This window comes from Periplaneta americana, chromosome 2 (genome assembly GCF_040183065.1).
Source record: "Periplaneta americana isolate PAMFEO1 chromosome 2, P.americana_PAMFEO1_priV1, whole genome shotgun sequence".
Taxonomy (NCBI): Eukaryota; Metazoa; Arthropoda; class Insecta; order Blattodea; family Blattidae; genus Periplaneta; species Periplaneta americana.
In genome coordinates, this window is record NC_091118.1 from 134,611,758 (window position 1) to 134,626,254 (window position 14,497).

The 14,497-nt window shown below is 34.9% G+C and overlaps 1 protein-coding gene across 3 annotated transcripts in view; it reads left to right on the forward strand.

Annotated features, from left to right (window-relative positions):
* The window catches only part of Keap1 (kelch like ECH associated protein 1), a 188,180-nt gene that overhangs the window by 145,808 nt on the left and 27,875 nt on the right, over positions 1-14,497 (forward strand). For all 3 annotated transcript variants that reach the window (XM_069818454.1, XM_069818456.1, XM_069818455.1), the window contains one exon: positions 12,067-12,180. In XM_069818454.1, the coding sequence (XP_069674555.1) occupies positions 12,067-12,180 (114 nt within the window). The remainder of the gene's footprint in view (positions 1-12,066; positions 12,181-14,497) is intronic.

Genomic DNA, 14,497 nt, shown 5'->3' on the forward strand with positions numbered 1-14,497 from the left:
AAGAATAGTTGGTTGATTTGTAAATATTCACTCCTTCAGAAAGTATGACAATTGAGCTGCAATTTAAACAATCCTGGCTAGTTATATTAAACACAGTTTAGAGAATGGAATGCGTAACATTTAAAGTACAGCGTGGTTCTCGTGCACATGTTACAATTACGTATTGTTTACTACGTGTTCCCAGGCCTGCCAACATGGTTTGAAGATGGCCAAATATATTACGAATACCTTTAAAAAATATTCTGGTAGAACGATAATTTCATAACCACGGTTCAGATTTTGTTGGGGTAAAAACGTAAATACGAACAAAATGATCTTCTAGTTGTAAAAGCTACCTATAGCTTAACTTAATATTTAGCCATTCCAGAAAAAGGCACATAATATGAGTTTATTTTCATATCAGTCGACATCTCTTTTGTGTCTGTGGTCATATTCTAAATTTTAATATTCAGTAATTAAACACTTGGGCTTTATTCTCATATTCTTCGATCACTTGACTCTTTCAGCACTATCTTTAGACTGTAGAAAGCAAATCGAAACATCGCGCATTAGTATTATTACCGGTTCTAATTTGGCATAATATTAAACTCTAAATCGAACCAGATGGGTACCGGTATTTGGTCTTTCGAAATATAAGCTACTAGCACAGTCTAGTATATATAGTCACGAAGCTCAATAGGTAGTAAATATGCATTCATAGATAGTTGCTAACCACTAGGATCGCTACTATCGCCTCAGCACAGACAATGCGAAATAGTACCTGCACAGTCTATTGTTTCTAGTACCCTCAACAACTAAAGCTTCGTGACTGTATATACTAGACTGTTCTTTTAGTGTAGTGCCTGTATGCATTTGTATCAAAGTGTCTTCGTATTGTAGCGTAACGCTGACATGAATTTTAAAAGAAAAATTGGAATAATGTGTACCGTTTACATCACAATTCTATAGCCATGAATTACATGCAGATCACATAATTCTAGGGCTTGCGGGAAGTGTGGGTGAATGTACTGTTTACTACTCTATTGCATAACATTATGCTTACTTTACTGCAAGTTAGATAGGCCTACATCACTTGGGAGAACTAAATCTATAACTGTCGTCGTCGTCATCGTCATCGTCATCATGCAGACTGCTATTATAGGCGTATGACCTATTACCACAGTATAGCATATACAGTCACAAAACTCGAGTTTGTGAGGGTACTAGGATTAATAAACTGTGAAGGTACTATTTCGCATTATCTGTAATGAGACGATAGTAGCGATCCTAGTGGTTAGCAACTATCTATGAATGCATATTTACTACGTATTGAGCTTCGTGACTGATTATACTAGACTGTGCTAGTACGGTCTTGATCCATCGTTCAGTCAACCAGTTGATCTGGCATTTATTTGTACCTTGCCTTGCCAGGAGTTGTTTGGAACACTTTTTTCGTTCATCCTCGTGTGTGTTCCTGTGCATTCTATTACATTTTCTATCTTCAGTTTTTGCATTATTTCTGAGTTCCAATAATATAACCGGAACGTATTAAAAATAAAAAAGATAGTTGTGAATAACTGAAGAAAATGGCATCTGTCAAAATTGAGAGAACTACCTAATAGTAAAAAAATAACATGAAAAATGACCGTATTTTTGCAACCAAATGCAATCGAGATTTGCAAGTTAACAGTTTGTAACATAGGCCTACATACTAAATGTAATATGAAACAATCCAGGCCCTATTCATTAACTGTTTATAACAAATTACCTTCTGCTACACATCAACGAACCAATTTAGTGAAACGTTTCATAGTCATAATTATGTTTCGGAAACGTCTTATTTTGTACAGACTCAGAAACAAAATTTGGGCCACCTGAATTTTTCAAATTCCAGTTATAACATACTGCGCATATAACTGGAACTCTGAAACTTTAGGTGGCCCAAATTATGTTTTTAGGTCTGTACCTAATGGGAAACACGTTTTTATATACTACACTTCAACATCTGAAGTTAGGGGCAACGTATTTTCATTTTCATCTTTTTAAATAGGTTATTATGCTGTACCAAGTGAGCAGTCACATAGCATTGGTGGAATAGCGAAATGGTATTTTAACTATAAATCCGAAAATTCACCATGGGATTACCTGAAATTCGTGTTACAGTTGGGGGAAATTTCGGAAATAATTCAGCCATGTGATCAACCCAAAATAGATTCGAACTCACGCTTGAGCGCAGGATCCCAGCACGAGTACCGCTTGCTACCCCTAGACCACACCAATGGTTGATTTTATTTTAAAGAAAAATTGTAACAAAACTAGGATTTAAGTGAAGAAAACTGAGTTCTCTGTTCGATGAGAAATCTACAGTGCCACACGATCCAAAACAGCGTGACAATGTTTCGGCTAACAAGCCACGATTATCTGACTGTTCATCTACTTCGACTTTGTGTGTTGTCACCAATGTTGGACAGTAGAATCTAAGACCTCTTACACACAGTATATGACAGAACTACTCTTTCTAATGAAAGTTAATGACGACACCGTTTTTAAATAGTATTTTCTAATGATTGAAAGCCTACGCCAAAAATGTCTGTGTGTTTTCAGGTTGTGACACCCCTTTGTAAGTCGAGAGCTAGGCTCAGTGACGTACAATTAAAATCTATTAGTTTGTGACAGCCTACGACAATTTAAAATTATAAACGGTAGACAGCGAATAACAAATTGCTGAGTGACGAAACATTTAATTAATTTCATTTTCTCAAACAGGAGAAATATAGTTGTGTTAAATTCGATTTCAAAATGTTTCATATAGCCTAAGTGTAGTCTTCATTTATCTCCCATGTCAAGTAAACATTTCTATGTAAACGACACATTTTCTCATTGTAAATTTTATGCGGTAATTAAGTCCCTTACCTCGTGTTAAATTCTGTCTGCGGCGAAGTAACGGCACTGGATTCATAAAAAGAGGTGACTCGCTAAGATAACTGGACTTTTTTGGACATTGGAGAATAATAAATTACAAAGTGAAACTTTCAAACTAATAAACTAATATTTAACTTATCAGTCATTCTTAAGAAATGACCTTACTTATCCATTCACGTGCGTTAATAGAGAACTACAAATGTCACGACCATTTTTATATTCAGTCCTTTCTCTTTGCAACGTAAAGACCGTTTCCCAGATATTAAAAAGTTAATGTCCAACTTTTTATAGAAAGTAGGCCTACGTATATTAATGTGTATTCAGTACATGCGACAAGTGCGATTTGTAAAATAATCATTTGATTTGACCTAGCACTATAAAATAATAGCAGGGACAGATTTTGTCACAACTTGAAACTATAGTAGAATAAATGAAGATATTTCAAAGATTCTGTCATGTTGTTTATATGACATTCATAAGTAAACAGAAAAAGAAAAAGAATCACTTAGAAATACTGATATTTGTGGAAATTATAAGGGAAACTGCATTTCAGTGTACAAATGCAGCTGCCATTTTGAATTGTTAATTACACGTAACGGTAATAATTACTTACTTACTTACTGGCTTTTAAGGAACCCGGAGGTTCATTGCCGCCCTCACATAAGCCCGCCATTGGTCTCTATCCTGAGCAAGATTAATCCAGTCTCTACCATCATATCCCACCTCCCTCAAATCCATTTTCATATTATCTTCCCACCTACGTCTCGGCCTCCCCAAAGGTCTTTTTCCCTTCGGTCTCCCAACTAACACTCTATATGCATTTCTGGATTCGCCCATACGTGCTACATGTCCTGCCCATCTCAAACGCCTGGATTCTATGTTCCTAATTATGTCAGGTGAAGAATACAATGCGTGCAGCTCTGCGTTGTGTAACTTTCTCCATTCTCCTGTAACTTCATCCCTCTTAGCCCCAAATATTTTCCTAAGAACCTTATTCTCAAACACCCTTAATCTCTGTTCCTCTCTCAAAGTGAGAGTCCAAGTTTCACAACCATACAGAACAACCGGTAATATAACTGTTTTATAAATTCTAACTTTCAGATTTTTTAAAAGAAGACTGGATGACAAAAGCTTCTCAACCGAATAATAACACGTATTTCCCATATTTATTCTGCGTTTAATTTCCTCCCGAGTGTCATTTATATTTGTTACTGTTGCTCCAAGATATTTGAATTTTTCCACCTCTTCGAAAGATAAATCTCCAATTTTTATAGTTCCATTTCGTACAATATTCTGGTCACGAGACATAATCATATACTTAGTCTTTTCGGGATTTACTTCCAACCCTATCGCTTTACTTGCTTCAACTAGAATTTCCGCGTTTTCCCTAATCGTTTGTGGATTTTCTCCTAGCATATTCAAGTCATCCGCATAGACAAGAAGCTGATGTAACCCATTCAACTCCAAACCCTGTCTATTATCCTGAACTTTCCTAATGGCATATTCTAGAGCGAAGTTAAAAAGTAAAGGTGATAGTGCATCTCCCTGCTTTAGCCCGCAGTGAATTGGAAAAGCATCAGACAGAAGCTGGCCTATACGGACTCTGCTGTAAGTTTCACTAAGGCACATTTTAATTAATTGAACTAGTTTCTTGGGAATACCAAATTCAATAAGAATATTATATAAAACTTCTCTCTTAACCGAGTCATACGCCTTTTTGAAATCTATGAATAACTGATGTACTGTAATAGTTATATTAAAATATCTGAAAATAGTATAGCCTACAATTGCAGAAACAGCGTATATTGAGCATACAAAATTTCAAGGTTTTAGATTTAAGCCTATTCATTGATGAAAAAAATTGAATTTCACCAATTTTTCAGTATACTTAAAAGGTGTATGTCCTCTTCCAAAAGACATTATTGAATTTTGATCTCTTAAAAAAACAATGAAACCATTTTTCGTTGCCAAATATTATATTTTTCTTCTTTATTTCTCTTACGTTTAAAATTTTGAGAACTTATGCATTTCGAAATTTCGGTTCGGATTACCCGAAATTTTAGATTAGGCCTGTTCTGTTATAAGAGATTCTATAGACATATTATTGTCCTTACTCTTTTTCCACTAATATTTCTGTATCTAAAATCGTTAGATACAGTTTTGGACATACCACAACCCTTCTATACTTTTAGAAATATTCTATATTTTTTCGAGTAACTCCATTCCGTCTAAATTGATTCAGAGATAGTAAATATGAACAAAATTTTAAAATAGTTTACGAAAAAAGACTAAGCAAGGGAACAAACAAAAGGCTAGTCAGAAACTTTCTACTATCAAATACACTAAAAATATTTATTTCGAGGAAATGTGATTATATATAGTAGACACACACACACACACACACACACACACTGTATGTATATGTGTATGTATATATATATATATATATATTTTTTATGTATGGAGAAAAAATGTTATTACCTGTCCACGCCTGTGGAGTAACGGTTAGCACGTCTAGCCGCGAAACCAGGTGGCCCGGGTTCGATTCCCGGTCGGGTCAAGTTACCTGGTTGAGGTTTTTTCCGGGGTTTTCCCTCAACTCAATATTAGTAAATGCTGGGTAACTTTCGATGTTGGACCCCGGACTCATTTCACCGGCATTATCACCTTCATCTTATTCAGACGCTAAATAACCTAAGCTGTTGATAAAGCGTCCTAAAATAACCTACTAAAAAATGTTACCGTATTAAAAAATAAATATAGATGTAAAATATTTTATACTCTGGTTTGGCTTTTCGAGGGCCGAATCTATGCAACCTTGGCACTCATTAATCCATTGCGCGCCCTTTATACTTATGCCATTATTGTTTCAAGTCCGACAGGTGGTTTGGGTGGCATTCGTGAATCCGATGTTGACAGGTAAGCCATCCTGCTTCAATCCTGATAAACCCCAGGAGCCGGAGTCCCACACCTTTAAATAAATCTTATTGATATCAGCATCGGAGATTAGCCCATCCTCAAGACTTCATCCCAGCCTATTTTAACTATTGCAGATGTTATGACATGAGAGGGAGGTGGAATGTGTTGGTAGAATAAAAGAGGGAAACGAAAGTACCCGAGAAAATTCCTACGTACACTGTTTTGTCTACTACAAATTTCATCACAACCAGGCCAAGGGTCGAACCTGGTCCATCTAGTTGGAAGGTTAGCGCGAAGCACACCGGGATCTATTTTATACATTAAACTCCATATAAACAATAAAATTATTGAGGTGCGTGTTTTATGAATGGAGTATATTAACCATTATTTTATAAGTATTTCTCACTTCACAGAAATGACAATCCACTATTAGTTAGATTTCATTTACATTAGGAGGATTTAAGATTTATTTAAGCAAGATTTAATATATGATTGTGGAAGGAAATTGTGAAGCTTTGAAAATAAATGGAACAGTTAGTAGTTCGAAGTGTTTATCACTTTAAATATTATCTTAGATCAAATTGTTGATTAATAGAGGGTGGAAGTGAAATAATCCTGCAGGGGCGATAGAAAACCTTATTACGTTTTGTAATTAAATGCACGGTTAATTAGAAAATTAAGTTGGAAGTTTCAACAGTCCGGCAACATCGCCTCTAACACAGTAATCTTTCTTCTAGCAATAAAGCTGTAAGAGGTCAACGAACTCAAGTCTGTCTCTGTAGCCTACGTGAGTCTCCCTCTCTCGCTACGCTACGACGTTGCAATCTGTTCACATCATTCAGTGGGTTGAAATTAGTGGCTTTTAAATTAAATTTACACGAAAACTGTCCACGCTATTGAATTACACCAGGGGAATAAATGATTCTTTATTAGATTTTCAATCGATATGGACAAAAGTCACGATCCTACTCGCAATAGTTACAGAATGAGAGGTTGGTTAAACATTGGGGCGGGGGGAACATTTTTTTTTCTCTGAGAAAACTGTGAACTTTCTACCAATATGGCATTACACTTTTTTGTTACATACAACATGAGCTATTCGCTCAGAAAATCTGCAGGGTTATTTCACTTCCACTCTGTATAGTTTGTGTGAAAAGGATTTTTAGAATAGAATCAATTTTACAAGAAGGGCGATTAGATCATTGAGCGGTATTCTCTGGAGTAGAGAATTAAGAGAAACAAAACAAAATGTTTTGAAATTAGTGGAACGAATTCTTACATATGCACGTGAAGGTTGGACAATGAAATTAACAATTACGTAGAAGAGTGTTTGCGATAGAAATGGATGATCTTAAAATAATTATGAGAATATCAAGATTGCAACATATAAAGGAATGAATAAGAACTTACGTACATTCGATCAGAAATGGATGCACAAAAAATGATTATTGAGAGAGTAGAAGCACGAACTCGATGACATAAACATGTATAACGTATGTCGGTAGAAATATGGTCAAAACATTTTCTTAGTTGTTGGTCCCCTCCTGGCAGAAAGAAGCGTGTAATTTGTGGTGTGGCAGCGTCATCAAAGCGATGTAGGAAGAGGTTCAGAAGGGCAGTGGAAAGACTAAAGATCATGGAGAATAGCCTGTACAAGTAAAAATAAAATTAAATAGAACAATAAACAATAATGTCAACATAATGCTGCGCCTTTCCTTGTTCTTTTTTGTACGCTTGTGCAGATACAGGGAGATTATTGTACTGCGGACTCCACTCCGCGGCTCGAGCGGTAGCTTATCATTAGGGGGCGGATGTTGATGACCTAAAAATCTACTTAAAATGATAATTAAAATGCCCTTAAACTAATGGAAAAATGACATGGAATTAAAAGAAAATAACATTTAAATATTATTTACCGTGCTCGCACAACAACTTCTTAAAAATTAGTCACCTTCTTTCAATGACTGACCTGAAAATCTCGGAGAGGAGGCAACGTCCTGGAATTTGACTAACAAGGAGAGGACACGCTTTGTATATCACCGAATTAAATGAGATTTTGTGAGATGAAAGTATAGGACGTACTGTTTAAAGTCATACCTGGTATGGCTGGCCAATGACCCCTCGTTTTGGAAATATAAGCTATTGTTTGTGACATACTTCCGTTAGATAACTAATAGGGAAGCGTTAGACTGTGGAACGGCGTAGCTCATATGGTTGGATGCTGAGTTATCGTCCAGGCAACCTAAGTTCGAACCCTAATGCTTTCTCATTTTTTAAAGCTTGATATTATTATTATTATTATTATTATTATTATTATTATTATTATTATTATTATTAATATTATTATCATTATTATTATTATTCACTTTCAGTTGTCAGCTCCTATATTCAAAACCATGTTAAAATATGCGTGGTATGCATCAAAATTAATAAACGAACGAGAAGTGTTTGTGAATGTGAAGGATGTCTGTTTCGCAGCAGAAGTGCGGAAAAATGTGTGTGACTGTTTACAACCTTCTTTCATTTGCTGTGCATGGTGCAGGAAATATGTATGTTTTGTGTGGTTTTATGGCATTTATCATAACGTATCATGTACAAAATGAAGTGGAATAGAAACAACAGACACTAGTGACACAACTTACCTGCCTACGTGAGCAATATTTCATCGTTTATTCTTTACAATACAATGTTAGTTAATTAGTAATTTGTTTAAAACATGATGAAGCGTTCAATACATTGAGAAATATGATATATGTAAATAGATAATTGTGATTACACTATTAATCATTATTAAAAGAAACAATATAGGACCAGTTAAGATTCGAATTCAGGTTGCCTGGATAACAACTCAGCACCCAACCATATGACCTACGCTGTTACACAGTCTATTGCTTCCTTATTAGGCTCCTAACAGAAGTATGTCACACACAATAGTCAATATTTCCAAAACGAGGGGTCACTGGCCACCCATACCAAGTATGACTTTAAAAGTACGTCTTGTACTTTCATCTCACACAATCTTATTTCATTCGGTGATATACAGTGCGTGTCCTCTCCTTGTAAGATGAAGGAAAATAGCATGCAACAAAATACAAGTTTTAAGGGAAAACTGTAGATTTTAATGAGGGTTTACAATCTGTTTCAATCAGAGGTGGTCCATGTCAGTGCCTTCATTCTTCGTCTCCTCCTCCTTCCGCTCTTCGCTTTTGTTACTAGATCTTCCAGATGAGGGTGTGTGAATGACAAAACAAATTGTGAGCGCAGCGTGTACTCTTGCAATCTTTGTGTTAAAAATACTGTCTATTTTAGTAGACATCCCTTCCGAACCATGTTGGGAACACAACGTCCTGTCCAGGACACAGTGAAAGTTCCCCCCCCCTTTCCAAACAAATTCTAAAGACACTCTCGTACCGACAAAAGAACAGTAGCGGTCAAAGCCCTTACTTAAACTAAGCTGTTGTCAAGCATTTTATATTACTTCCGTTGTGTGAAGTGAAGCCTTCAGTGGAATGAGGAATGGACTTCAGAGTTTGTTTCAAACTATAAAACTCAAACTTCATTGTCATTAACTTATTCAGTAGGTAATTACTACTGATCTATTTGCTTAGAAAAAGATTTAACAGACCTATCGGTAAAGAAGTAAGTAAAATGCATTCCAAATGATCTAAAAGTTCTTCAAAGTATTAAAAATGACCAAAAAATGCCGAAAAAAAAATGTAAAATGACCTATTAGTTCAAAAACGTAAAAAAATGCAATATAAGAAATTATTTTTTACGTTGATATTAACATAGAAAGGATTTCTATATTAATAGGCATCGTCCTAATATGAAAAATAAGAAAATGACTTTCATCAACATCCGTCACCTACTTATCAGCCCCTTGCATTTCATACGCGCTCTGTTCCACAGCGCAAATCCTCCCGTTATTAACCTATGGCACGAAATTCAGAGATATATCTTTCGTCGTCGTCCTCATAACAATAATAATAATAATAATAATAATAATAATAATAATAATCATCATCATCATCATCATCATCATCTACTTCAAGGATTGAGCTTAGATGTATCTTTATGGAACGTTATATCCTACAGTAGTCGCTGAAAATTAGTCACCGAGTAGTAGCTGCGGACTGACACTCCACAAGCAAATAAAAGGGCTTAAATTTATTTATAATCATCAAGACATTATGGGAAAACATTTTTTGTCAGAAAATATGAATGTTAAAAAAATTATGTGTGAAATCTTATTTTATTATTAACCAATGTGCTTATATTGTGAACATTTCCAAAATGTATTGTAATTTTATTACTGCAATTTGGTTACACTCAGAAAATTGTTATATATTTTACAATAACAATTATTATGTTACACACTGGTGTATAACCAAAATCCTTTAAAAGCAACACTGTGTTGAAAGAAATTGTGTTTAAAAGAACATTATGTTTAAATAAACCACGATAAGAGACAACAAGCTCCTTATGTTATTGCTCGAAGCCATGTAGCCAAAACAATTTTGAACACGCATCTCAAGGCTCGCCTTTATCGCAGCAACACGCCGGATGAATAACATAAATATATAACTTATTACTGTAAACTGACCTATACTGATTAGCAAGGACTAATAATAACAATAGTAACTGAAGCAGTTTCGGCTAACGTTATATACAGATCTCTGAGGACTCTTGCTCCTCAACCGTTAATAACTGACAAACAAATGTGAGTTGAGAGCTTAGAATTTGTGTCTATAAAATGAGTGAAAACCATGAAAATTTGGAAGAAATAGGGATGACAGGTACGCGGGAAAACCATATTAATAGTTCTCAGTAAAGCGACAGTCCGCGTGCGACCACTGGAAGCTTAATTTATTGCTGTTTAGGAACAGAACAGGACTCCATGTCTAACCATAAAAAGTGATGGGAATGACTATATAATTATTTATAATTAATTAGTCTAATGTTGTAAGGCTTTTCTTTAGCCTATGCCACAAACTTAATTTAACATACAGTGAAACCTGTTCAAGACGGAAGTGACATGGTCCTATTTTTTTTCCGTTGTGAACAGGTTTCCGTGTTATTCAGGTATGAAGTTAAAATGGAATATTTTATAATTTGTATAAATGAAAAACAAAATGGCATGCCGCAAATTGTAGGAAGTAGAAAATATTCCGTTTAACACTACTGACATTAAATCAGCTTCCTATCGCTTATTTAATTGGTGAATGATCTTGATGAAAATCTCATTTCCTGTATAAATTGTATAAACACTATAAAGTTTATTAAATACACTAAATTTAATACACTATACTATAATATACTATACTATTGTACTGTATATCACCGTACATTTAATTGGACTAAAAGCCATCATTGACTCACTCATGATACGGCATTTATTTTTCAAAGTGTTACATCTGAGTTTTCCAGTCCTAAATTTCAACATTATTTTCCGTACGCTTCATTTCTCATTTTCCTCGGTAACTTTTATTTCATCACTTTAATAATAGTGCAACATTTTACGCAACTTCTTTCTTTATCACGAAATCACTAATAAGTTACACTTGCCTTCTATTGTTTCAAAATATAGTTTACATTAAAGTAGTGTGTTCAAAATATTATTTCCATCTTGAACAGCAGCAGACAGTTTTCGTTTCATTGCGAAAAAAAATACACGCAATGCATACGAATTTCGCGGAGACCAATAAATTGTTCCGAAATAGACAGGATTCCGGATTATTCAGGTTCCGATTTGAACAAGTTTCACTGTAATAGCCTTAGCTTCACTTCACTTTGGGAGGAAGTTGTACCACTGTCTAATATATAGTCACGAAACTCAATACGTAGGAATATGCATCCATAGGTAGTTGCTAACCACTAGGATCGCTACTATCGCCTCATTACAGACAATTCGAAATAGTATCGGCACAGTCTGTTGTTCCTAGTACCCTCAACAACTTAAGCTTCGTGACTGTATATAGTAGGCTGTGGTTGTACTATGAATGTAGTGCGAGAAATCCATCTTCCTCTTCCTGTGTCGGGTCTGAATCCGTGATATTTAAGAACGAATCTCAACTGTAGGAGATGTGAGACATTACATAGACTCATAGAAGATCACACGTGATTAGCAGAAATACAGTAATCAACCACACCTGAAATTTAAAGAACTGTGCTAGTTACTATAATTAAATATTGTTCATTTAAGATAAGAGAATTATTAATTAACTGTGTAATTGTGTCTGATTACAGATGATGCTAATGATGCGAAGTCACCATATGTTGACTGATGTGATTCTGGAGGTTGGAGGGGAGCTCTTCCATGCGCATAAAGTAGTTTTAGCTTCAGCTAGTCCATATTTCAAGGTAATTGTTGCATTACATCTACACTACAGTTTGAGGTTCAGTTGTTAAATGTAAGTGTGACTGGGTCACTTCTACATGTTTGTAAGCAGAATAATATTGTTCATATCAAGATTTTTCCTCAGTAACACCTACGTCTTGTGTTTGCTATTCAGACTATAGAAATGACTTCTAATTCAATAGATTCATATAACATAACATTAGAGTTTAGTTCAATAGTTAAAAATTATGTTATAACTTTCGTTTTGATGTTGTTGAACCTCTATTACCTCCTCTTTCTATGCACCTTGACAGATGTTCAATCCAATAGTCTATTAGTGAACCTTCATTTCATGTTACTCTTTTAAATTTTGTACTGCCGTATTATGTTTTGTTTAAAGTTACAGTTTATGTCATGTAATGAATTGACTCTTAAATACTGTATTAAACGTGAATGAAATTCAATTAATAATTTATAGGGTAAATTCGTACACAAACGGACAGGCAGACTGCATAGCAGAAATAATCTTTTGATGCTGAAAATATTTGTTTCCACATGAAAATCTAGAAATAGATTCTTTTATAGCGCAACGATATTTTTTTTCTGCACTTCGTATAATGGAAAAGTAAGTAATAAATTGTGTAACTGAAAATGATACATAGGCCTACTTGCTAAAATTCAATGTTTGCTTGCTTGTTTCATTGTATGAAGTATATCGAGTGTATGGAGATGCTACAAAAATTCTAATTCGATTTTTTTTTTTTTTTTACAAAAATACGCATCTTACACTTTCCGTCTTTGGTAATGAATTGGTCCTGAAACAGTTTCTTCATGCATGGTAATAAAATGAACAAAAGAAATGCTTAAGAAAAAGGTGTTTGTGGAAGAATGCAAAGGGTGAAAGACAAACCAAAAAGATCTGTCAAGAATCTATCCTCAGTAGTAACAAGGAACTTTCAGAGATCTCCAGAAAACTTATCAAAAATGACAGTTTCTCATAAGGACATTGCCTTTTGAAATGACATCTTCACGTTTTAGGACTTGTTGACAACCTCATTCGCACGGGCTGTAAGTATGCAAAGGAAACACCATCCTACATAATTGACGTGACTAAAGATTTCTCTTGTCTCAGATTCCAACATCCCAGTTATCACTTCCTGAAATCGAGAAAGATCTCTCAAATGTCACTGAGGAGCATAATTGGCAATTGCTTTTATCTTAGTCACTGGCTTGATAAAATACTAAGATAAGGGTTGCACAACAGACCTTAGGTCGCGATGCGTGGTCAGTTGCACCACCGTTTCTTCACGTATACAAAAAAGTAGCTAATGAACGGAATTTGTTCATATTCATTCTAATATACGTAGAATACATCTGGGAAATACACACATCTAGTATAATATTTGCTTCAAAGATATTAAATTTTTATTTCCTGATACTAAAAACTCACGAAATTCTTCTTCTTCTTCTTCTTCTTCTTCTTCTTCTTCTTCTTCTTCGACAAAGTAGAGTATGCAAAATGTAGCACTGTAGGCCACATTTTTTCCAAAAATGTTTGGTTCACAGTAATCATTAATCAGTGTCTATGAATTTAATACATAGCAGCTATATGCCGGTTAATAGACATGGTTACGCAACTCAGTACATTTCTCGATCAGCAAGCTTGTACCACAGAAGGCAGCGTGACATTGTAGAGTGTTGTAGTCATCATTATCGTGTGTTGAAGTGTTTTATCCTGTTGGAGTAGGCACTAGAGTAGGCAGAGTTCGAGCTGTAGAAATGTTGTGACTTTGGAAGTTAGGTTATTTGAAAGAATATGATCATGTATTTGACAACCTTAACTGAAATATTAGTTCAAAAGTAGACTTTTGGATATACCACCGTTTCTGGAACTTAACATTAGAATGCTTCAGAACTACATACATGTATACCCAGAAGTCAAATTCTGAACATAACCATGAAAGCTTTAGTTATATGCTGACTAATATTTATGATAAAGTTTGTATCAATGGAACTGTTCACTTAAGTATGGATTTAAAAATGTATGTTCTAATAATTCATTTCATTCATAGTTTTCTGCCCTAGGACAGATCTTTCACTGCAAACCCAGCATTCTCTAGCCTTTCCTCTTTTATTTAGACTCCACATACGATCCATATTATCTTGATGATGTCTGTCGTCTGACATCATCTTCTGCCCCGAACTTTTCTTCCGTTCACCATTCCTTCCAGTGCATCCTTCAGTAGGCAGTTTCTTCTTAGCCAGTGACCCAACCAATTCTTTCTTTTTTTCTTTTCCTGATCAGTTTCAGCATTATCCTTTCATCATTCACTCTTTCTA